This window comes from Ostrea edulis, chromosome 1 (genome assembly GCF_947568905.1).
Source record: "Ostrea edulis chromosome 1, xbOstEdul1.1, whole genome shotgun sequence".
Taxonomy (NCBI): domain Eukaryota; kingdom Metazoa; phylum Mollusca; class Bivalvia; order Ostreida; family Ostreidae; genus Ostrea; species Ostrea edulis.
This window is the reverse complement of record NC_079164.1, coordinates 22,597,102-22,624,923: the sequence shown is the minus strand read 5'-3', so window position 1 is coordinate 22,624,923 and position 27,822 is coordinate 22,597,102. Positions and strand designations below refer to the sequence as shown.

General features: G+C 35.4%; 1 protein-coding gene across 1 annotated transcript in view; it reads left to right on the top strand.

Moving 5' to 3' along the window:
* LOC125678819 (uncharacterized) overlaps positions 1-27,822 on the top strand; it is a 73,895-nt gene that overhangs the window by 34,042 nt on the left and 12,031 nt on the right. The window contains exons 2-3 of the mRNA XM_056142693.1: positions 20,984-21,144; positions 26,309-26,512. Coding sequence (XP_055998668.1) covers positions 20,984-21,144; positions 26,309-26,512 — 365 coding nt within the window. The remainder of the gene's footprint in view (positions 1-20,983; positions 21,145-26,308; positions 26,513-27,822) is intronic.

Genomic DNA, 27,822 nt, shown 5'->3' with positions numbered 1-27,822 from the left:
ACATGGTATGTCTCGGCTAGGAATAATGGAAACTTTCTCACCTATGTATGTAAAGACATATTAATCTCTATTTTTAAAAATGTAGAACACTTTTATCAAATGACAATGTTTGAAAACGCTTAGAGCCCCGACGTCAGAATTTCCTTTTCCAAGACATCAATATGTCAAATTCATTATCCTTTTTGAATAGTATGTACCATATTTTGTACCAGTTATCCATTTTGAATCCCCTATTACAATGGGATTTTGCTGCACTCTGTAATGTTTGAGTGGATGTCATGAGTGTGTCAAACAGAAATTTTAAGAGCATGGGATAAGGTGCTGCCATGTATTACTTCACTATCAAAGTTTAACCCAGTTGCCACAATGTTGAATTTATGCTGCAAAAAGGATTGGAAATTGCTCTGGTCAAAACACATTGTTTATTTGTCTACAGATGAAAGAGACATGAGGATTCTCCCTCACAAACTGAAAAAAAAAAGAGTTATGGATCTTGTACATGTATAGTTTATTAATCACTATAGATTTCCAGCATCACAAGTCTGATTCCACTATATGCTTTCCATACTGTCAGGTTCATTCACCCCCTGTTTGAGCCACAGTATAATATCCCAAATACCTTGGCAATAAATAACATTATTTGACTAGTGTTTCATTTTTAGCGGAGTTGCGATGAAGTCGAACTCGGCATATGATCTGATGAAGTGCCTTTGGGCGGGCAGGCGGGCACGCATCAACATTTCATTTCCGCACCATAGCTCTGAGCAAATTATAGGATCTCATTCAAACTTAGATGGATTGTCACCCTCAGTAAGATGAGGAAGCCTATCAATTCTGGGGTCACTAGGTCAAAGGTCAAGGTCACTGGCTATAAATAGACTGGAATTTGGAGAAAATTTTGTTTTCCGCACCATAGCTCTTGAACGAATTATAGGATCTCAATCAAACTTAGATCGATTAAGTAAGACAAGAAGCCTATCGATTCCGGGGTCACAAGGTCAAAGTCACAATAGACTGAAATTTGGAGAAAATTTTGTTTTCTGCACTATAATTTTTTAACAAATTATAGGATCTCAATTAAACTTAGATGGATTATCGCCCTTGATGAGACAAAGGGTTAAAGGTCAAGGTCACAAAGGATTTAAGTCGGCTGAAATTTATGTACGCAAAATTTTGCTCCCTGCTTGATAATTCTTGAAAACTTTTCTGCCGGTTCCCTCTATGCCCATTCCTTGCGCAACTCGACTTGTGCATTTCCGATGCCCGACAATTTTTAATTTTTTTTGCATTTCATTTATTTTGAGTTATTATACAATTATTTACCATTCCATTGATCCTCTACAGGACTGTAGTATACTCAGGTGACAGTTTAGCATATTGGACTACCTTTTCAAGTAATGAATCCTTAGAATTAGCTATAACTAGGATTAAACTTGAATGTATATATACAGGGGAAAAACTTCTTCATAACTGCAAGACATTGATAACCATATTGATTTGAATGTTTGGGCCATAATATGTGGTCACATTTTTCATGAGAATATAAAGGGGTGAAATTCTAGAAAACAACAACACGACTTCAGTTACTCGAGGAGCGTTGTGGCCCATGGGCCTTCCATTATCCATGTTTGCTGTTGTAACGTTTTGAAACAACAACAGTTGATTTGTATCTAAAATCAAGATAATATTCAGTCATTTATCCCCCTACCCTTCCAGTACTATCTTTTCTAACTGAATTTCCACAATGTTCAACTCCCACGAGTACTTTAAGTACTTTGATTTAAATTTGCTTCCGGTAGCGACCGAAAGTGATGACGACGTACGAAATAGTGCTCACGCAAATCTACAAGTCATGTTCTATGATCTCTAATAAATCTCCAGTTCATATCTTTAGCCCTTCCTGTATAGCACCCACGGACAAAGTTTCATTTGAAAATCAGAAAATTGTCCATAACTTGGAACTGAAATGGAATTTTCCAAATTTGTTTTGTGATTAACAACTTTCATAATATAATGCATTTTTCCTGAAAGTTTCATTGAAAACCACTGTATAGTTTTCGAGATAAATTTGGTCCAAAAAAAATAATAATAACTAGACACTCATTACTAGTAATGAGTAGGTCTTCTGTTAGATCACTTCCGGTAATGAGCTTTCTATTCCTACGAAAACCATTTAAATGTATCAGAAAATGTGCCTTAACAATGAATGAGAAATGTATTATCGAATTTTTTACTCCTTTCTCGTAACTTCCGGTGACGACCGGAAGTACTATTCAGATGCGTTTTCCTATAAATGACAGCGACTCTTTACTGTTTATATTCCCTGAAAATTTCATGTCTCTATCTGAAAGAGTTCTCAACAAAAAGAAGTAAACTAAAGAAAGAAAAAGTAGTAGGTTACTACCGACCGGAAGTCAATTTTGAAAAACCAAATTATCAAAACTTTAGAAGTTGATACTTTTATTAAGACATGTGAAAATCATATGAAAGACTTCAAATATAAGCGAGATTTATGGGGACAAAGAGACGAAGAGTAAAAAGGTATTTTATCAAGAAACCGAAAGTAGTCGTTTTGACTACCGACAGAGTCAATATTCTTTTGACACTTTGAAAGACAGTCAATAAACTAGTATAGGTTTCAATTTAAAAGAAAAAGTTTGAAATTTGCGATTCTTTCCATCACTTCCGGTGACGACAGGAAGTAACGGTCGACATGTTCAACACCCATACTGCACGCTTACAAACGGAGATTGATCATCCCTGAATATTTGATGAACCTATATTTTACCTTTTCCAAGAAAAATGCTGGACAAAATTCCTTTTGAGAAACAGAAAATCGGCCATATTTTCCGACCGGAAGTGAATTTTGTAAAAACAAAAATAATTCTTACAAGGTCATTTCATAAGACATTATTCCTGAAAATTTCAAGGAAATATATCCCGCCATCTCTGAGAAATCACTCGAAGAAATCGGAAAATCGACATTTTTTCAAATACTTCCGGTATTGACGGACGAAAAAATTGAATGTATGTGTACAATGGACTAATGTTAGTTGATCAGCTCTACAAGTTTCAAGCGTCTATCTATATTCATTATTGAGAAACTGAAAAAACAAGGTTTGAATATGTCCACCCCATATCTCACGACCGGAGGTGAATTTTACAAAATTATTTAAATTTACTCTAGACATTTATAGTGTCTATAGCATATGTAAAATTCAAATCATTAACTTGTTTTAGGACCGAGATTTATGGCACTTAAAAATGAGAGAATGAATAGTCTTCCTTTGATATAACCGGAAGTTGGAGATTTAACTTCCGGTGGGGTCAACATTTTTTGAGAATTAGAACGAGACCTAGTAAACCGATATAGGTTTCAATTTGAAAGAAAAAAGTTTGAAATTTATTATTCATTTAATCACTTCCGGTGACGACCGGAAGTGACGGCCGACATTCTTAACCCCCTACTGCACGCATACAAAGTGAGATTTATTAACTCTGAAAATTTGATGACTCTATCTTTTACCGTTTCTGAGAAAAACGCTGAACAACGAAAACAGCTAATAAGCCGTATTTGCCGACTGGAAGTGAATTTTACAAAAATATTTGACGGTATTCTAGACATCTATAGTGACTATAATATATGTAAAACTCAACTCATTAACTCGTTTCATGACCGAGATTTATGGCACTGAAAAATGAGAGAATTAATAGCTTTTCTTTGATATAACCGGAAGTTGGAGATTCAACTTCCGGTGGGATCAACATTTTTTGAGAATTAGAACGAGACCTAGTAAACCGATATAGGTTTCAATTTGAAAGAAAAAAGTTTGAAATTGATGATTTATTTAATCACTTCCGGTGACGACCGGAAGTGACGGCGACAAAAAATATTACGTGCATGCACCATAGAGAATATAGATCAATCATCCCTGAAAGATTCATTCGATTATCTTTAGTGGTTTTCAAGTTTACCACGGGACAAAGTTTCTTTGAAAAACCGGAAAATCGGACGTATCTCACGAACGGAAGTGAATTTTGAAAAAATGAAAAAATTGCCTGGAGGTACCATCGTTCCCTATAACCTGTGAAAGTTTCAGGAAAATCCATCCAACGGTCTCGGAGACGAAAGGAAAAAATAATAATAACTAGTTCTAATTGTAACGGGGACCGTTACAGATGTTCCCCAAACCTCCCCCAATTAAAAAGTGATGTTCTTGTGAATCTATAGGAAAAAATCATTTTATTTTAGCCTTTAATTACATGTAGTACGTTCAATATGGTCATTTCAGTACCAAGAAATGAAAGAAAGCGTTGCACGTGCATACACGCGCACGCGTGTATGATTCCGAATTTCTGTTGATGTCGTTCAACAGGCATTTGTATCATATACCCACAGTATGAATTTCATAACGTTTCCACCAAATATAAGGAAGTTATAGCGATTTTAAAATCGGCCAATCAGAAATCAGCACACTTGCACGCATGTGCTGAGCAGTAATTCTAACCACAGCAATGTGTAAGGAGTACCAAGATACATCTAAACCCCTAATATGAATAGAATTTGATGAAAAACAAAAACGTTATCGTGCTTTAAAAATTGAACATTTAAAAAACGTCTCACGCGCATGCGCGTGTGCGTTGGCATTTTTTGTTACACCAACATATAGATACACATATTGTCTACATATGCTGTGAATATCATCTCATTCGCTTCATAAATAAGATAGTTACATACGTTTTAGCATTATCCAATCAAAATGAAGCGCACGTGCATGCACGTACAAATTGGTAATTTTGACCATGTAAATCAGTTAAGGGTCTCAATATCTACCTATGATATGAATTTCAAGCCATTTCAATGAACAACAAAAAAGTTAGACTGATTCCAAAGTTAGCGTACAAATTTTGTAATGCGCGTGCACGCGCATGCGTGCGCGTGTTGGCAAAATAACTATTATTTTTCATATGTACAAATGATATACTATCATCCTATTTAGGTTTTATATCGCTTCCTTCAATATTCTGATTTTCCATTTTTTGTACCAAAATTGCAATGCACGTGCGCGCGCGTGCATGCACGTGCAAACAAAATGACGATCACTATGCACATCTACAACGCTATACTATCATCCTGGAAAGTTTCATATCGATCCCTTTTGTAGTTTCTGAGAACACTACCGGACAAAAAAGTACCGGAGAATAATAATAATAATAATAATAATAATAAGAAACAGAGTAAAAACAATATGTTCCCAAACTTTGTTTGGGGAACATAATAATAATAATAACTAGTACATATTGTAACGGGGACCGTTACAGATGTTCCCCAAACATTCCCCCATTTAGCAAGTGGTATCATTTATTTCAGTACAAGTGGTTTTGACCATTGCAAACTGTGAAACATGTGAATATAGAACTCTTTTATAACGTTCAGTCCATTTCATGCTAATACAAATCAGTTATAAAGATCTGAGAGTTTAGTGCACGTGCACGTACGTGCATGCACGTGCATATAAATAATTCGACCATCTCGATACATTAGAAATCTTACTATATGTGTACAAGAGAAGTTTCACAACTGTTCAATGAAAACCGAGAAATTAACGGCAACTCAAAACTACAAAGACCGAAATCAATGCACGTGCATACACGTGCGTGTGAGTACCATACAGCAATTTTGTTGATGCTATTCAATAGACATTTCAACAATATACTTACTATATGAATTTGGTATCGATTGCTTCACTCATAAGAAAGTTATTGGGATTTCAAAATCGTCCAATCAGAATTAAGCGCACGTGCATTCGCGTGCAGGGAAGTGATTTTGAGACTATTAATAAATTGAGAGGCCCAAAACATACCTGCAACCTAATTTTCAAACTTATTCATTGCAATCTCAAAATGTTATAGACCAATAATTAAATTTAGATGTCAAAAATTATAATCCATGCGCATTCACACGCGCGCGATTTTGATAATGGAAAATTTATTGACACCAGTTCATAGACATTCATATCATGGATCCTCAGGGTAAATTTGAATTCATTTCAGTTTTTAATTCAATAGTTATGACCATTTTAGTACCCGAAAAATGAAAGAGAAGATATGCACGTGCATACACGGGCACGTGAGTATGACTCAGCATCAATGTTGATGTCATTCAATAGACATTTGATAGATATACTTACAGTATGAATTTCATATTGTTTCCACCATTTATAAGAAAGTTATGGCGATTTGAAAATCGTCCAATCAGAATTTATCACACGTGCATGCACGTGCCGGATAGTTCTTATGACTGTTTACATTTGTTAAGAATATCAAGATACATATACAATACAAGTTTAAAAAAATGTTGACAAAAAACAAAAAAGTTATGGTCATTGAAAGAATTGATTATTGAAATGTCAATGCACGTGCGTGCGCATGCGCGTTTTCAATTTTTATAACATAAATTTGTAAATATTTATAATTTTTACCTATCCTGTAAATATCATCAAATAATCTTAATTTACATGAAAGTTATAAACGGTTTTGTATTATCCAATCAAATTGAAGCACACGTGCATGCGCGTGCAGAGTTGAAATTTTGACGATGCCAAACGGTTAAGGGTCTCAAGTTATACCTGCATTATAAATATCAAACAATTTCATTGAAAAATAAAAAAGTTAGACACATTCCAAAGTTTGTAAACAAAAAATCCAATGCACGTGCATGCACATGCATGCATTTTCAGACAAAATGACGTTCGTTCCGCACATCTACATAGAGTATTCTATCATCCTAAAAAGGTTTCATCTTGATCCCTTCAGTAGTTTCTGAGAACACTCGTGGACAAAAAAGGGTGACAAGAATAAAGAAAGAATAACAATAATAACTAGTACTGATTGTAACGGGGACCGTTACAGATGTTCCCCAAACATTCCCCCATTTAGCAAGTGGTGTCATTTATTTCAGTACAAGTGGTTTTGACCATTGCAAACTGTGAAACATGTGAATATAGAACTCTTTTATAACGTTCAGTCCATTTCATGCTAATACAAATCAGTTATAAAGATCTGAGAGTTTTGTGCACGTGCACGTACGTGCATGCACGTGCATATAAATAATTCGACCATCTTGATACATTAGAAGTCTTACTATATGAGTAGAAGAGAAGTTTCACAACTGTTCAATGAAAACCGAGAAATTAACGGCAACTCAAAACTACAAAGACCGAAATCAATGCACGTGGATACACGTGCGCGTGAGTACCACACAGCAATTTTGTTGATGCTATTCAATAGACATTTCAACAATATACTTACTATATGAATTTGGTATCGATTGCATCACTCATAAGAAAGTTATTGGGATTTCAAAATCGTCCAATCAGAATTAAGCGCACGTGCATGCGCGTGCAGGAAAGTGATTTTGAGACTATTAATAAATTGAGAGGCCCAAAACGTACCTGCAACCTAATTTTCAAACCTATTCATTGCAATCTCAAAATGTTATAGACCAATAATTAAATTTAGATGTCAAAAATTACAATACACGCGCATTCACGCGCACGCGATTTTTATAATGGAAAATTTGTTGACACCATTTCATAGACATTCATATCATGGATCCTCAGGGTAAATTTGAATTTATTTCAGTTTTTAATTGAATAGTTATGACCATTTTAGTACCCGAAAAATGAAAGAAAAGATATGCACGTGCATACACGGGCACGTGAGTATGACTCAGCATCAATGTTGATGTCATTCAATAGACATTTGATAGATATACTTACAGTATGAATTTCATATTGTTTCCATCATTTATAAGAAAGTTATGGCGATTTGAAAATCGTCCAATCAGAATTTAGCACACGTGCATGCACGTGCCGGATAGTTCTTACGACTGTTTACCTTTGTTAAGAATATCAAGATACATATACAATACAAGTTTGAAAAGATTTTGACAAAAAACAAAAAAGTTATAGTCATTGAAAGAATTGAATATTCAAATGTCAATGCACGTGCGTGCGCATGCGCGTTTTCAATTTTTAAACATAGATTTGTAGATATCTATAATTTTTACCTATGCTGTAAATATCATCATATAATCTTAATTTACATGAAAGTTATAAACGGTTTTGTCTTATCCAATCAAATTGAAGCACACGTGCATACGCGTGCAGAATTGAAATTTTGACGATGCCAAACGGTTAAGGGTCTCAAGTTATACCTGCAATATAAATATCAAACGATTTCATTGAAAAATAAAAAAGTTAGACGCATTCCAAAGTTTGTAAACAAAAAATCCAATGCACGTGCATGCACATGCATGCATTTTCAGACAAAATGACGTTCGTTCCGCACATCTACATAGAGTATTCTATCATCCTAAAAAGGTTTCCTTTTGATCCCTTGAGTAGTTTCTGAGAACACTCGTGGACAAAAAAGGGTGACAAGAATAAAGAAAGAATAATAATAATAATAAGAAGAAGAAGAAGAAACAGAGTAAAACCAATATGTTCCCAAACTTTGTTTGGGGAACATAACTAGTACTGATTGTAACGGGGACCGTTACAGATGTTCCCCAAACATTCCCCCATTTAGCAAGTGGTGTCATTTATTTCAGTACAAGTGGTTTTGACCATTGCAAACTGTGCAACATGTGAATATATAACTATCTTATAACGTTCAGTCCATTTCATGCTAATACAAATCAGTTATAAAGATCTGAGAGTTTTGTGCACGTGCACGTACGTGCATGTAAATAATTCGACCATCTCGATACATTACAAGTCTGACTATATGAGTACAAGAGAAGTTTCACAACTGTTCAATGAAAAACGAGAAATTAACGGCAACTCAAAACTAGAAAGACCGAAATCAATGCACGTGCATACACGTGCACGTGAGTACCACACAACAATTTTGTTGATGTTAATCAATAGACATTTGAACAATATACTTACTATATGAATTTGGTATCGATCGCTTCACTCATAAGAAAGTTATTGGGATTTCAAAATCGTCCAATTATAATTAAGCGCACGTGCATGTGCATGCAGGGAAGTGATTTTGAGACTATTGATAAATTGAGAGGCCCAAAACATACCTGCAACCTAATTTTCAAATCTATTCATTGCAATCTCAAAATGTTATAGACCAATACTCAAATTTAGACGTCAAAAATTACAATGCACGCGCATTCACGCGCATGCTATTTTGATAATGGAAAATTTGTTGACACCATTTCACAGACATTCATATCATAGATCCTCAGGGTAAATTTGAATTCATTTCAGTTTTTAATTCAATAGTTATGACCATTTTAGTACCCGAAAAATGAAAAAAAAAAAGATATGCACGTGCATACACGGGCACGTGAGTATGACTTAGCATCAATGTTGATGTCATTCAATAGACATTTGATATATATACTTACAGTATCAATTTCATATTGTTTCCATCATCTATAAGAAAGTTAGGGCGATTTGAAAATCGTCCAATCAGAATTTAGCACACGTGCATGCACGTGCCGGATGGTAATTATGACTGTACACTTTCTTTAAGAATATCAAGATACATATACAATACAGGTTTGAAAAGATTTTGACAAAAAACAAAAAAGTTATAGTCATTGAAACAATTGAACCTTCAAAAGACAATACACGTGAGTGCGCATGCGCGTTTGCAATTTTTATTACATCGATCTATAGATATTCGGCATGTCTACCTATCCTGTAAATATCATTCAATTTCCTTAATTGGCATGAATGCTATAAACGGTTTTGTATTATCCAATCAAATTGAAGCACACGTGCATGCGCGTGCAGAATTGAAATTTTGACGATGCCAAACAGTTAAGGGTCCCATGTTATACCTACGATATAAATATCAAACGATTTCATTGAAAAATAAAAAAGTTAGACTCGTTCCAAAGTTTGTAAACAAATAATCCAATGCACGTGCATGCACATGCATGCATTTTCAGACAAAATGACATTCGTTCCGCACATCTACATATGCTATACTATCATCCTAAAAAGGTTTCATGTTGATCCCTTGAGTAGTTTCTGAGAACACTCGTGGACAAAAAAGTCCCAAGAAGAAAGAAAGAATAATAATAATAATAATAATAATAATAACTAGTACTTATTGTAACGGGGACCGTTACAGATGTTCCCCAAACATTCTCCCATTTAGCAAGTGGTGTCATTTATTTCAGTACAAGTGGTTTTGACCATTGCAAGCTGTGAAACATGTGAATATATAACTATTTTATAACGTTCAGTCCATTTCATACTAATACAAATCAGTTATAAAGATCTGAGAGTTTTGTGCACGTGCACGTACGTGCATATACATAATTCGACCATCTCGATACATTAGAAGTCTTACTATATGAGTACAAGAGAAGTTTCACAACTGTTCAATGAAAAACGAGAAATTAACGGCAACTCGAAACTACAAAGACCGAAATCAATGCACGTGCATACACGTTCGCGTGAGTACCACACAGCAATTTTGTTGATGCTATTCAATAGACATTTGAACAATATACTTACTATATGAATTTGGTATCGATCGCTTCACTCATAAGAAAGTTATTGGGATTTCAAAATCGTCCAATCAGAATTAAGCGCACGTGCATGCGCGTGCAGGGAAGTGATTTTGAGACTATTGATAAATTGAGAGGCCCAAAACATACCTGCTACCTAATTTTCAAACTTATTCATTGCAATCTCAAAATGTTATAGACCAATACTCAAATTTAGACGTCAAAAATTACAATGCACGCGCATTCACGCGCACGCGATTTTGATAATGGAAAATTTGTTGTCACCATTTCACAGACATTCATATCATAGATCCTCAGGGTAAATTTGAATTCATTTCAGTTTTTAATTCAATAGTTATGACCATTTTAGTACCCGAAAAATGAAAGAAAAGCTATGCACGTGCATACACGGGCACGTGAGTAGGACTCAGCATCAATGTTGATGTCATTCAATAGACATTTCATAGATATACTTACAGTATACATTTCATATTGTTTCCATCATTTATAAGAAAGTTATGGCGATTTGAAAATCGTCCAATCAGAATTTAGCACACGTGCATGCACGTGCCGGATGGTAATTATGACTGTACACTTTTGTTAAGAATATCAAGATACATATACAATACAAGTTTGAAAAGATTTTGACAAAAAACAAAAAAGTTATGGTCATTGAAAGATTTGAACCTTCAAAAGACAATGCACGTGCGTGCGCATGCGCGTTTGCAATTTTTATTACATCGATCTGTAGATATTTGACATGTCTACCTATCCTGTAAATATCATTAAATTTCCTTGATTGGCATGAATGTTATAAACGGTTTTGTATTATCCAATCAAATTGAAGCACACGTGCATACGCGTCCAGAATTGAAATTTTGACGATGCCAAACAGTTAAGGGTCCCATGTTATACATACGATATAAATAGCAAACGATTTCATTGAAAAATAAAAAAGTTAGACTGATTCTAAAGTTTGTAAACAAAAACTCCAATGCACGTGCATGCACAGGCATGCATTTTCAGACAAAATGACATTCGTTCCGCACATCTACATATGCTATACTATCATCCTAAAAAGGTTTCATATTGATCCCTTGAGTAGTTTCTGAGAACACTCGTGGACAAAAAAGTCCCAAGAAGAAAGAAAGAATAATAATAATAATAACTAGACACGATCTCGTTGCGAGCAACGAGTAGGTCTTCCGTCCGATTTGTTGATGCACTCGGAGTTTAAAAAAAAGAAGAAGACAAATGAGTCCCAATTTAGTTTCCGACTTTAAGACACTTTAGATATAATCAATTTTTCATATCATAAGCTTCTGAAGCAAAGTTGCGGTGAAATTCGTTTGAAATTCGACTCTCCAGGCGAGCCATAAGGCCCGCGGGCCTATTTCTTGATGTCATTTGTTAGCCCTCTATAGACTCAACAACTTTAGTTCTATATGTCTTTTCAAAATATTTACCTGTAAAAAGTTATTGAAATCGACTGATATCGACAAAAATCGACTCTACAGGCGAGCCATGAGGCCCACAGACCCATTTTTTGATATTGATCGATAGGTTATGACACATTGAACAACTTTTGTTCAATAATGCTTTTCAAAAAATATGTCGTTTTAAAGATATGAGGCGTCAAATATTTACGATTTTGGCCCTTAAAATCTCTAATTACGTAACATATGACCTACTTTTTGATTTGATAAGATCAAGCTCGTTGAGATGAACATTTCCGCTTCTACAACTTATTATAAAATATTAATAGTTTCTGAGATATTCTCAAAAACATTTGGACCCTTCTGAACCCCTAATTTAAAGGGCCAGCCCGTTTTGCTTGATATCGTAAGAAAGGCCTTGTCATTTTAAACATTTTTTGCTCAACAAGTATTTAGAAATTCTTTACCGTTCTCGAGTTATCTCTACAAGAAATATTTAGGGGCCAAACTGTAGCTCCCTAACGGGGCCACATAGGGAAAAAACGAAATGTACATATTGTTTAGATTATCATTCTGAACAACTTTTGTTCAATAATGCTTTTCAAAATATTTGTCGTTTTCAAGATATGAGGCGTCAATTATTTATGATTTTGGCCCTTAAAATCCCTTATTACGTAACATATGACCTACTTTTTGATTTGATAAGAACAAGCTCGTTTAGATGAACATTTCCGCTTCAATGACTTATTACAAAATATTAATAGTTTCTGAGATATTCTCATAAACCTTTGGACCCTTCTGGGCCCCTAATTTAAAGGGTCAGCCCCTTTTGTTTGATATCGTAAGAAAGGTCGTGACATTTCAAACATTTTTTGTTCAACAAGTATTTAGAAATTCTTTACCGTTCTCGAGTTATTTCTAGAAGTAATGTTTAGGGGCCAAACTGTAGCTCCCTAACGGGGCCACATAGGGTAAAAACGAAATATGCATATTGTTCAGATCATCATTCTGAACAACTTTTGTTCTTTATTGCTTTTCAAAATATTTGTCGTTTTCGAGATACAAGGGGTAAAAAATTTATGGTTTTGGCCTTTAAAATCCCTTATTACGTAACATATGACCTAAATTTTTATATGAATAGATTTGGATTGTTGAGATGAACATTTTTTGTTCTTTGACTTATACCAAAATATTAACGATTTTTGAGATATTTGATCTAGACTTTGAGCCCTTCTAGATCCCTAAATGAAGGGGCTAGCCCCTAAATCCTGATATTTTCGAAAAGATCTCGTAAATGTACACAACTTTTGTTCTACATGTCTTAACAAAATATTTGCAAGAAAAAAGATATTGGAGATCAAAGGTCAAAAATCGCCGAAATCGGCGAACAATTTTGGCATCCATTTTTTCAGGTCCAGGCGAGCCTTTAGGCAAATCGCCTCCGGTAAAATCGAATCCCCCACAAATCTTCTAAAATGTTTACTCTATCTTGTGTAGAAATTTCAAGACTCTAGCTTCAAAACTAACGGAGGAGATGCGTGGACAACAAGGCCCTTCAAAAAGTCACTAAAAGAGAGATAACTCCTGACCGGAAGTGACGTCAAGCACGAAATTTTGCAAGCAAAGTCTCGTCACCAAAAGACATCTTTCCTGAAAATTTCGTGAAAATCGATCGAGAAATGGCTGAGAAAAACGCGTGTACTACCAAGGAAAATAATAATAATAATAATGAAGAAGAAGAACGCGAACAATAATAGTAAGGTCTTCCGCAGGAGACGGAAGACCTTAATAATAACTAGACACGATCTCGTTGCGAGCAACGAGTAGGTCTTCCGTCCGATTTGTTGATGCACTCGGAGGTAAAAAAAAAAAAAAAAAAAAAAAGACAAATGAGTCCCAATTTAGTTTCCGACTTTAAGACACTTTAGATATAATCAATTTTTCATATGATAAGCTTCTGAAGCAAAGTTGCGGTGAAATTCGTTCGAAATTCGACTCTCCAGGCGAGCCATAAGGCCCGCGGGCCTATTTCTTGATGTCATTTGTTAGCCCTCTATAGACTCAACAACTTTAGTTCGATATGTCTTTACAAAATATTTACCTGTAAAAAGTTATTGAGATCGACCGATATCGACAAAAAATCGACTCTACAGGCGAGCCATTAGGACCATAGGCCTATTTCTTGATATCAATCGATAGATCTCGATAAACTGAACAACTTTTGTTCAATATGTCCTTACAAAATATTTACCAGTTACAAGTTTTTGAAATCGACTGATATCGACAAAAATCGACTCTACAGGCGAGCCATGAGGCCCACAGACCCATTTTTTGATATTGATCGATAGGTTATGACACATTGAACAACTTTTGTTCAATAATGCTTTTCAAAAAATATGTCGTTTTAAAGATATGAGGCGTCAAATATTTACGATTTTGGCCCTTAAAATCTCTAATTACGTAACATATGACCTACTTTTTGAATTGATAAAATCAAGCTCGTTGAGATGAACATTTCCGCTTCTACAACTTATTATAAAATATTAATAGTTTCTGAGATATTCTCAAAAACATTTGGACCCTTCTGAACCCCTAATTTAAAGGGCCAGCCCGTTTTGCTTGTAATCTTAAGAAAGGCCTTGTCATTTTAAACATTTTTTGCTCAACAAGTATTCAGAAATTCTTTACCGTTCTCGAGTTATCTCTACAAGAAATATTTAGGGGCCAAACTGTAGCTCCCTAACGGGGACACATAGGGAAAAAACGAAATGTACATATTGTTTAGATTATCATTCTGAACAACTTTTGTTCAATAATGCTTTTCAAAATATTTGTCGTTTTCAAGATATGAGGCGTCAATTATTGATGATTTTGGCCCTTAAAATCCCTTATTACGTAACATATGACCTACTTTTTGATTTGATAAGATCAAGCTCGTTGAGATGAACATTTCCGCTTCAATGACTTATTACAAAATATTAATAGTTTCTGAGATATTCTCATAAACCTTTGGACCCTTCTGGGCCCCTAATTTAAAGGGTCAGCCCCTTTTGCTTGATATCGTAAGAAAGGTCATGACATTTCAAACATTTTTTGTTCAACAAGTATTTAGAAATTCTTTACCGTTCTCGAGTTATTTCTAGAAGTAATTTTTAGGGGCCAAACTGTAGCTCCCTAACGGGGCCACATAGGGTAAAAACGAAATATGCATATTGTTCAGATCATCATTCTGAACAACTTTTGTTTATTGCTTTTCAAAATATTTGTCGTTTTCGAGATACAAGGGGTAAAAAATTTATGGTTTGGGCCCTTAAAATCCCTTATTACGTAACATATGACCTAAATTTTTATATGAATAGATTTGGATTGTTGAGATGAACATTCTTTGTTCTTTGACTTATACCAAAATATTAACGATTTTTGAGATATTTGATCTAGACTTTGAGCCCTTCTAGATCCCTAAATGAAGGGGCTAGCCCCTAAATCTTGATATTTTCGAAAAGATCTCGTAAATGTGCACAACTTTTGTTCTACATGTCTTAACAAAATATTTGCAAGAAAAAAGATATTGGAGATCAAAGGTCAAAAATCGCCGAAATCGGCGAACAATTTTGGCATCCATTTTTTCAGGTCCAGGCGAGCGTTTAGGCAAATCGCCTCCGGTAAAATCGAATCCCTCACAAATCTTCTAAAATGTTTACTTTATCTTGTGTAGAAATTTCAAGACTCTAGCTTCAAAACTAACGGAGGAGATGCGTGGACAACAAGGCCCTTCAAAAAGTCACTAAAAGAGAGATAACTCCTGACCGGAAGTGACGTCAAGCACGAAATTTTGCAAGCAAAGTCTCGTCACCAAAAGACATCTTTCCTGAACATTTCGTGCAAATCGATCGAGAAATGGCTGAGAAAAACGCGTGTACTACCAAGGAAAATAATAATAATAATAATAACAATGAAGAAGAAGAACGCGAACAATAATAGTAAGGTCTTCCGCAGGAGACGGAAGACCTTAACTAGTACTTATTGTAACGGGGACCGTTACAGATGTTCCCCAAACATTCACCCATTTAGTAAGTGGTGACATTTATTTCAGTACAAGTGGTTTTGACCATTGCAAACTGTGTAGCATGTGAATATATAACTATATTATAACGTTCAGTCCGTTTCATACTAGTTCAAATCAGTTATAAAGATCTGAGAGTTTTGTGCACGTGCACGTACGTGCATATAAATAATTCGACCATCTTGATACATTAGAAGTCTGACTATATGAGTACAAAAGAAGTTTCACAACTGTTCAATAAAAAAAGAGAAATTAACGGCAACTCAAAACTACAAAGACCGAAATCAATGCACGTGCATACACGTGCACGTGAGTACCACACAACAATTGTGTTGATGCTAATCAATAGACATTTGAACAATATACTTACTATATGAATTTGGTATCGATTGCTTCACTCATCAGAAAGTTATTGGGATTTCAAAATCGTCCAATCAGAATTAAGCGCACGTGCATGTGCGTGCAGGGAAGTGATTTTGGGACTATTAATAAAGTGAGAGGCCCAAAACATACCTGCAACCTAATTTTCAAACCTACTCATTGCAATCTCAAAATGTTATAGACAAAAACTTGAGTTTAGACGTCAAAAATTACAATGCACGCGCATTCACGCGCATGTGATTTTGATAATGGAAAATTTGTTGACACCATTTCATAGACATTCATATCATAGATCCTCAGGGTAAATTTGAATTCCTTTCAGTTTTTAATTCAATAGTTATGACCATTTTAGTACCCGAAAAATGAAAGAAAAGCTATGCACGTGCATACACGGGCACGTGAGTATGACTCAGCATCAATGTTGATGTCATTCAATAGACATTAGATAGATATACTTACAGTATAAATTTCATATTGTTTCCATCATTTATAAGAAAGTTATGGCGATTTGAAAGTCGTCCAATCAGAATTTAGCACACGTGCATGCACGTGCCGGATGGTAATTATGACTGTACACTTTCTTTAAGAATATCAAGATACATACACAATACAAGTTTGAAAAGATTTTGACAAAAAACAAAAAAGTTATGGTCATTGAAACAATTGAACCTTCAAAAGACAATACACGTGCGTGCGCATGCGCGTTTGCAATTTTTATTACATCGATCTGTAGATATTTGACATGTCTACCTATCCTGTAAATATCATTTAATTTCCTTGATTGGCATGAATGTTATAAACGGTTTTGTATTATCCAATCAAATTGAAGCACACGTGCATACGCGTCCAGAATTGAAATTTTGACGATGCCAAACAGTTAAGGGTCCCATGTTATACATACGATATAAATAGCAAACGATTTCATTGAAAAATAAAAAAGTTAGACTGATTCTAAAGTTTGTAAACAAAAACTCCAATGCACGTGCATGCACATGCATGCATTTTCAGACAAAATGACATTCGTTCCGCACATCTACATATGCTATACTATCATCCTAAAAAGGTTTCATATTGATCCCTTGAGTAGTTTCTGAGAACACTCGTGGACAAAAAAGTCCCAAGAAGAAAGAAAGAATAATAATAATAAGAAGAAGAAGAAGAAACCGAGTAAAACCAATATGTTCCCAAACTTTGTTTGGGGAACATGATAATAATAATAAGAAGAAACAGAGTAAAACCAATATGTTCCCAAACTTCGTTTGGGGAACATAACTAGACACGATCTCGTTACGAGCAACGAGTAGGTCTTCCTTCCGATTTGTTGATGCACTCGGAGTTAAAAAAAAAAAAAAAGACAAATGAGTCCCAATTTAGTTTCCGACTTTAAGACACTTTAGATATAATCAATTTTTCATATCATAAGCTTCTGAAGCAAAGTTGCGGTGAAATTCGTTTGAAATTCGACTCTCCAGGCGAGCCATAAGGCCCGCGGGCCTATTTCTTGATGTCATTTGTTAGCCCTCTATAGACTCAACAACTTTAGTTCTATATGTCTTTACAAAATATTTACCTGTAAAAAGTTATTGAGATCGACCGATATCGACAAAAAATCGACTCTACAGGCGAGCCATTAGGACCATAGGCCTATTTCTTGATATCAATCGATAGATCTCGATAAACTAAACAACTTTTGTTCAATATGTCCTTACAAAATATTTACCAGTTACAAGTTTTTGAAATCGACTGATATCGACAAAAATCGACTCTACAGGCGAGCCATGAGGCCCACAGACCCATATTTTGATATTGATCGATAGGTTATGACACATTGAACAACTTTTGTTCAATAATGCTTTTCAAAATATTTGTCGTTTTCAAGATATGAGGCGTCAATTATTTATGATTTTGGCCCTTAAAATCCCTTATTACGTAATATATGACCTACTTTTTGATTTGATAAGAACAAGCTCGTTGAGATGAACATTTCCGCTTCTACAACTTATTATAAAATATTAATAGTTTCTGAGATATTCTCAAAAACATTTGGACCCTTCTGAACCCCTAATTTAAAGGGCCAGCCCGTTTTGCTTGATATCGTAAGAAAGGCCTTGTCATTATAAACATTTTTTGCTCAACAAGTATTTAGAAATTCTTTACCGTTCTCGAGTTATCTCTACAAGAAATATTTAGGGGCCAAACTGTAGCTCCCTAACGGGGCCACATAGGGAAAAAACGAAATGTACATATTGTTTAGATTATCATTCTGAACAACTTTTGTTCAATAATGCTTTTCAAAATATTTGTCGTTTTCAAGATATGAGGCGTCAATTATTGATGATTTTGGCCCTTAAAATCCCTTATTACGTAACATATGACCTAAATTTTTATATTAATAGATTTGGATTGTTGAGATGAACATTTTTTGTTCTTTGACTTATACCAAAATATTAACGATTTTTGAAATATTTGATCTAGACTTTGAGCCCTTCTAGATCCCTAATTTAAGGGGCTAGCCCCTAAATCTTGATATTTTCGAAAAGATCTCGTAAATGTGCACAACTTTTGTTCTACATGTCTTAACAAAATATTTGCAAGAAAAAAGATATTGGAGATCAAAGGTCAAAAATCGCCGAAATCGGCGAACAATTTTGGCATCCATTTTTTCAGGTCCAGGCGAGCGTTTAGGCAAATCGCCTCCGGTAAAATCGAATCCCCCACAAATCTTCTAAAATGTTTACTCTATCTTGTGTAGAAATTTCAAGACTCTAGCTTCAAAACTAACGGAGGAGATGCGTGGACAACAAGGCCCTTCAAAAAGTCACTAAAAGAGAGATAACTCCTGACCGGAAGTGACGTCAAGCACGAAATTTTGCAAGCAAAGTCTCGTCACCAAAAGACATCTTTCCTGAAAATTTCGTGAAAATCGAACCAGAAATGGCTGAGACAAACGCGTGTACTATCAAGGAAAATAATAATAATAATAATAAATAATAATAATAATAACAATGAAGAAGAAGAACGCGAACAATAATAGTAAGGTCTTCCGCAGGAGACGGAGGACCTTAATAATGAAGAAGAAGAACGCGAACAATAATAGTAAGGTCTTCTGCAGGAGACGGAAGACCTTAATAATAATAAGAAACAGAGTAAAACCAATATGTTCCCAAACTTTGTTTGGGGAACATAATAAGAAACAGAGTAAAACCAATATGTTCCCAAACTTTGTTTGGGGAACATAATAAACAGTAGAATCACTATAAGGTCTTCCGTTGGAAACGGAAGACCTTAATAATAATAAGAAACAGTAGAATCACTATAAGGTCTTCCGTGAAGAACGGAAGACCTTAATAATAGAGGAAAAGAAACATAAGAATCACTATAAGATCTTCCGTTGAGACAGAAGACCGTAATAAACAGTACAATCACTAGAAGGTATTCCGTTGGTAACGGAAGACCTTAATAAGAAGAAACAGTAGAATCACTATAAGGCCTTCCGTGAAGAACGGAAGACCTTAATAGAAAACGGAGCAAAGCAATATGTCTCCGACACTTTGTCACATTTACAAACCACCACCTAACATTATTGAAAGTTTCAAGACTCAATCTTTGTGACAATTTATGACGAGATAGAATCTTGACTACGAGAATTCAAATAGTGAAGAACGACTATACATGAAGGAAATAAACACGTACATGTAGGACGTGATTTATCAATTATATACCATTTCGCTTTTGTTTTATTCACTTTCGAGTATCTCGGGAGTCCATAAAACAACTAAAAATTCCGAATGGACCGCATAGGAACCCACACTAAAAATTTCCATGAAAAATACTGACTTTTGGAACAACTTGCGGTTTTGAAAATCTGACTTCCGGTGTAAATGGTATGACTTATTACACTCTATTAAATAATGTTATGAGCATTAGAATTTAAAAAAACATATTTTTAACATACTTCCGGTGGATGACGGAAGCGACGGCAAAAAAATTGAAACACGTATGTCACATTTACAAACCACCACCTAACATTATTGAAAGTTTCAAGACTCAATCTTTGATTATTTATGAGAAACCGCCTGGAGAAAAACACCCGGAAATCGTAGATATTTAACGAACGGAAGTGAATTTTGAAAAAAAATAATAATTCACTATACTCTAAAGATGGATGATGTCAATTACATATGTGAAAATCATATTAAACACTTGATTTATACGCGAGAGATATGATAGCAAAGAAAGACCATATTTTCGAAGTTTTTCTCTAAAAGCCGGAAATTGTTGTTTAAACTTCCGGTAAGTGTAACGTTTACTGAAACTCAAAAGACACTTAGTTATGCCATGCACATTTTTTTTTTCAAAAGCGTAAATTTTATATTTGACGTTTCTTGCATTTACTTTCGGTGGCGGCCGGAAGTGACGAATGACAATGATAAATCTTATTACAGAGCTACAAGTCACCACCAATCATCCCGGAAAGTTTCAAGACTCAATCTTTAACCGTTTATTCACTAGGTGACTGAATTATTTCATAATCGTTACACTTGCATATTTATGATTTAGATTCGACGAATGGGATAACAAGTTCTTTGGAATTAGTGATAGGGAGGCTGAACACGTGGATCCACAACAGCACTTTATTTTAGAAACTGTTCATATGGCCCTTGAAGACAGTGGGATAACAAGAGAGAAACTTAGTGGCTCTGAAACCGGAGTTTATATAGGTAAGGTTTTTCTTTTTTTCGTACGCTTGTTCGTATGTGTCACAGTTTTTGGTAAGAGTTAAGCAAAATCCATTGTTTTTAAACTAAACCTCGGTTTGCGAAAAAAACAAACATAAATAAGAAATATATTTATTCACTAAATTTCTTTACACAAATTGGGCTCACGGAGGGTGTGACCGGTCGACAGGGGATGCGTACTCCTCCAAGGCACCTGATCCTAACTCTGGTATATCCAGGAGTCCATGTTTGCCCAACTCTCTATTTTGTACTGCTTATAGGAGTTATGAGATTGATCACTTTCGTTATGGTGGCCTTTCCTTTCACAAATGAAACATTTACAATCTAATATATAATATGCGCTACGTTAATTGCGATTTTGCATTGTCACCTTGAAATCAGAGACGGATCCAGGAATTACGATTAGGGTGAGCACAACTTTATGAGACGGTATCTGGGGTCTTGAGGCCCCTAGTTGGACCACGGCGAATCCTTAGTGGGGGCCCACGGGACGAAACCCCCGGGAGCTCCTGGACTTCAAAGATTTTATAGGGCTTGTAATATGTGTCTTATGAAAGATGAAGATAACGAACAGTGATCAATCTCCTAACTCCTATAAGCAATACAAAATAGAGAGTTGGGCAAACACGGACCCCTGGATATACCAGAGGTGGGATCAGGTGCCTAGGAGGAGTAAGCATTCCTTGTTGACCGGTCACACATGCCGTGAGCTCCATATCTTGATCAGGTAAACGGAGTTATCCGTAGTCAAAATTAGTATGCCAAGAACGGCCTAACAACGTCAGACAGCATTTGTCCCAATGATATGTTGTAATGGCAAACTAGATCGTTATACCGACCATAGAAGTTGCGAAATGCTGATTTTAAACGAGACTATTGAAGCCCCTGCACCATCAACTTATTTGTCAGTAGTCTGTTTCGATTTAAAAACTGACCATACGCAGAACAAGCCCTTGCGTATCGAATCAGTTGAGAGATGTAAACACCATATGTAGGTGATAATGGAATATTACTGCATAAATAGTGGAAGTAGACGATGGAGGAGTTGAAATCATCCCGTTTGTCATAAAGTTGAGTTGTTAGTTTGTAGTCATTTTTACTATTTTCTGTCATTTTAATAATATGAAATTGATAAAATGACGCAAATTGATTTTTGTTGTTGAAAAAAACCCGTAAATTATCCCAATAAAGGTAATTCATAAAATCAAAAGATTTTGTCATTTACTTCTCAAGAAGTTGAGAAATCTCTGTTTACATTAATCGTTTACAATTTTTTGAACGAGAGACCACAATTTACTTTAAGTTTGAAAATTTTAGGGAGGGGGGGGGGCGCCGGCTGCGCCCTTTAAATCGGCCAATAGCAATTACCCCAATGCACTTAGGTATGGGCATTTAGAATAAGATAAGTCAATCATGTGCACATAATTAACGAGTTGATGCAGGTTTACTGAAAATGTGAAACTAGGACAGAGAGCAAGTAGTTGTCTGAATCTTGCGCTTTATTTAAAGGTACGCTTTATTCTAGTACTGTTGTAATCGATCATTGTTTACGAAAAATAACCTCCAATTTGATGATATTCAACAATTTTGTTCTAGCATTAACGATTCTAAGAACGCATGAGTTTATGAATTTCCAAAGCAAATTCAATCAAATTCAATCACGATTTACCGCTTTAACTATTTTGTATTTCAATGATTTAAGGAATGAATTTATTATTTTTTGTTGGATGGAGGTACTGTATACCACGAAAAAAAAAGACGGAAGATTGCATTATTGCGCGTAGCGCATGATGCGAAAGTTTTTCGTCTTTTTTTTTTCGTTGTGTACTGTTGAGCAAACGGGTTTCTTGTGGATTGAAGAATGCAGTTTTAAAAGGATGAGTTAGTGATAAGTCCTGTTGAGAGAGAATTGCTGGAATTTTGTTTAGTGGAACTGGAATTAAGTGCAAAGTTCGATGTCGGTACTAACGGAAAGCGTGTGACACGTGCATAATCATAATGTGGGATGCCAGGTATGCGGTGTTCGAAATTGGTTTAAAACTCGGTATAGACCACGGGTCTATGTCAAAACAAGATGACATAGACCTTATCAAATTTGCATAGACTGCAACATTGAAAAAAAATATCACAAAAAAAAACATTTTCATTTACTTCTAATGTACTTGGAAAGCATACTTGGATAGCATACTTTCTTTCCATTTCCATAACAATATCCTCCTTTCCTCATAACATTTATCAGATGTCAACTGACCATGTAGGGGTCCTTTGGGATAACTTTATTGCTTTAAGACTAGAAAATCGGCATAGACAATTTGACAAAGACTCGGTCTATCGGTCTATGGTTAATTTCAAACACTGGGTAGGGTTCTCTTGAGGGTTGTCACGGCTTCCAGGTGGGCAAGTGAGTGTTACAGAGGGTTTTCCGTGTTTTATCAGTGAATTTCGAAGGCGTCACAGCTGTTGTAACGTCATACGGAAGCCTCGTTTCGGTGCCCACTAATAAACCTATGCCGGAGTTCGAAACCATAAACGTCAAGGGCTACGATATCGCAGTATCTCTGAGGCAGTGTGTGGTGTATCTGGTATTTGGGTTTGTGACATGACAAGAAGGAAGTTGTCGCAAGGTACAAACTGGACTATTTTCATCCCCGGTTGAATACATTTAACTCTCAGCCTGGCATTGCAGAAGCAGGCGTGTTTTGTTATATTGGGGGAGGGGGGGTGTCCTCAAATAGCCATGTTTATTTAATTTTGCATGATTAATTATTATTTGTATTTGATATTTGTTTGTTTTTTGTTTCATAAATTTATATAGATCGATAGAATTGTTAAGTTATTCTTTTCAGGATTCCCTAATCTATATATAAATATGGAGCATCCAGAGGAATCTCCAACATTCCAATAGAAAGTAGTTCCGGTCATTTTTTTTTTCGTTGGATACGATATTCCAGTAATTTTTCAACCAATGAAAAAGCGTGTAACATGAAAAATTGAATGATATGGGGATCTTTTACTTGCAAGACCTTTAGAATGTACAACTGTATAATTATCGGGTCACGTGACTAATACGATCGTGTGACAATAAAAGGGTGTCCTCTCTGATGTATCAAATATTTTTATAATTTCGTCTATCATTTCCGTGGCAACATGGATTCTGGCAATATAATAACAAATTTAAGAAGTGTCATTTTTAATTATTTAGTTCGGGAAACCTTAAAATAGCTGCATATTGTACAACGTTGCCTAGGACACATACTCTGTTTATGCAGAATCCGATCGGCGTAGATCAAAGCTATCAATTTTTAGTTTTTGAAAGATGCTGTCTCATATAACTGTAACGGTGTGTGCATACAAAAAGAGAAAAAACAACGACAGCTACCAACAGGCAATACTTTATCACCACAAAGGACACACAGATATAACTTCAGCGCTCACAGTTTGAAGAACACATTTTCTCAACGACTCGTACTAAACTGACTCATCACTATAAATGTCTTTTTCTACATAGTGATATCTTCCTGCCTAAATATACATTTAGTTACTATAGCATACAATTAAAAATAAACTAAACGACTAGTACACAGATTGCGACACCATAACACTCTCCTCCTCTCCCTCATTCCTCTTTATGCACCGAAAATGGATCGAACATTTTCAAAAGTTTTATTTACAATGTTTCCTTATGTCTCAATTTTAAACTATTAATTGGAGACTTCCGTTTATCCAACAAGTAAAGAGATACACTTTCATTTAAAAAACTCCCACCAAAAAGAGTTTAAGTTTATTCATGCATGTAGTTATCAGAATTGATTTTATTTTTCAGTACCTAATGTTTATTACATACATATATTCAATCGTTATTCTCTCTCTCTCTCTCTCTCTCTCTCTCTCTCTCTACAGTTCTAATTTTCCTCTTATCACTGTATTCAAATCGAAATTAGGAATCTTTGAGGTGATGACACACGGATGCTGACATGGTTAACCATGTTAACAAATACACACATGCTCTACCCCATCCCAAATCATTGATCCATTGATCATCACCAAAATGTTAACTGTTGTGAATGTTTGTTTGTTGTTTAGGGTTTAACCTACCGCTTGTGAATTTTGCACTCATATTGAGATGCCGCCATTGCCGGTGAAGGACTATAAAATTTAGGCCTATGTTCGGCGCTTACCACCTTTGAGCAGGGAGCAATCTTGTCACCTGCTGTGACACGGGACCTCGGTCTTTGTTGTCTCATCTGAAAGACCGACCCGTGTCGTTGTCTCTTACGAGAGGCAAATGGTACTGGGGACTTCTAAACCGGATTCCCACGGATCCTGTTATGAAGGAGAAACTTCAACTGTATTGTGCCACAACCTCTGCAAGAAGTGGTGTAAATGAGAGAAATGAAGAAAATTGTAATAAAGAAAGTTCGTAAATTTCGAATCTTTTCTCACTTCACCAACTCCAAAACTTATGAGTTTTCAACAATTTATACGACTATTCCACACTATGAATCAAAGATTAGATTCTTTGACGTTTTAGACTGTTGTTTATTCAACAAAAATGGGGAAAGGAAATATTGATATCTAGTTGGCAGTCATTCAAAATTTACTTTGCTATTTACCACGCAGATTATACGCAAAAGCACTCTGAGGTTGATGTGAAAATAAGCTGGAGTTCCTCATTAACAATATCTTCGTAGTCTTGGGTGATCTCAAATGCATAAGAAATGAATAACCATTTTGAAAACGTGCGTTTGTGTATTAACAAAGTAGAAAAATGATTCATTTTGAGATTGGAAAAAGGATACTCCGGTCTGTATGGAAAGCGTAAAAGTCATCATAGGTATATGTTACAACGACGAAAAACGTTTCACCCAAAGTCAAAAAGTTAACCTCTCATAATTCTAAAGTCTCGATGTGAACAAATACTTCTCGAAATAATATACAACAAACACATACCCTCATTAAGATATAGGACTCACAGCGGGTGTGATTGGTCAACAGGGGGTGCTTACTCCACCTACACACCTGATTCCACCTCTGGTATGGGTCCATGTTTGCCCAACTCTCTATTTTGTATTGCTTATAGGAGTTATGAGATTGATCACTGTTATCTTCACCTGTCATACAAATAAAATTATTTCTTTTCTCATAGGTGCAATGAATCATGACTGGGATTGCATGGTACGCTCAGCAAAACTTAACAGTTCAAATACAACAGTCACAGGTACTGCCAGTAGTATTCTATCAGCAAGAGTGGCTTACTACTACAATTTACTTGGACCAGCAATGACCATAGAAACAGCATGCTCCTCCTCCATGGTTGCTATACATACGGCATCACAGGCGTTAAGGAATGGTAATCACTTTTACTTAGATATTGTATGATCATGATATATTCTACGCCTATCACAAGTGCTACCGTATAGGACACAGTTATAAGATTTATAATGAAGAATAGAGGATAAAAGAAAAACGTAGATATAATGTACGTCTAAAACGTTTCATGATTTGCAGAAAAATAGCATATCCCGGTTAGAAATTAGGTTTTGTTTGGAAATGAGAATCAAATGTATCGAACATCTTAAAACATAGTGTATGAATTCCCACAATTGAGGATGTGTGTTTTTAAGTCAAATTTCTAAGGATAATCAACTCTGAAAATAGTCCAAGATCGGTTTGAGAAATTGGCCGACAAAGATTGTAGAAGAATTAGATACATATAACTACTCTAAATATTTAAGCTGGAGCGAAATAAAGCACACACATTTACATGTATCTTATATGTAGTCCCATGGTATCTTAACTGACTTTACGACATCAAATATTTCTATTTGCAAAATGACGGTTCACATTATTTTAATAATAGATAATTCACGCTACGGGATACACCTTGTTAATAGGGACGTTTGTAAACTCTCCTTTTAATTTCGTCTATAGCATTGTGTAGTTGGCACACATTTACGAACAGAAAATTTAAATATTGTGAAACATCACTCGGATAATTTGTATACAATCGAAGTCGTCCAAATAAACACAATATCTATCAATCTTAATCGCATCTGTCATACCTTCTTACGCACAACCATTATCTTTAATGTACGTCCTTAATTTCGTTCTATTTGATAAATCATAACATTGTTGACATTTAACAACTATCAATAATTTGAAAGCACCGAAAGCGAAAGATACATATACGGCGGACGTGACCGGTCGACAGGGGATTATTACTCCTCCTAGGCACCTGTTCCCACCTCTGGTATATCCAGGGGTCCGTGTTTGCCCAGCTCTCTATTTTGTATTGCTTATAGGAGTTATGAGATTGATTACTGTTCGTTATCTTCACCTTTCATGCTTGTAAACATGTTAGATTAATCGGTGTGTTAATACAAGTGTAAGCAGATATTCGTACGACAAAATTAAAGCAATTATTCAATGCACTACTGAATGATCTAACTATACAAGGATATGGCCAGGTATACTTACTTCTCTTAGACACCTTACCCAACTACATGTGTTATTAGGGGTCCGAGTTTGTCCTACACTTAATTTTGTAGTTTTATGAGATTTCTGAGATTGGTAACTGATTTAGGGCACACAGCGTATGTGACCGTTCAACAGGAGATGCTTGCTCCTCCCGGGTACCCAGTCAAATTAATCGGAGCTCCT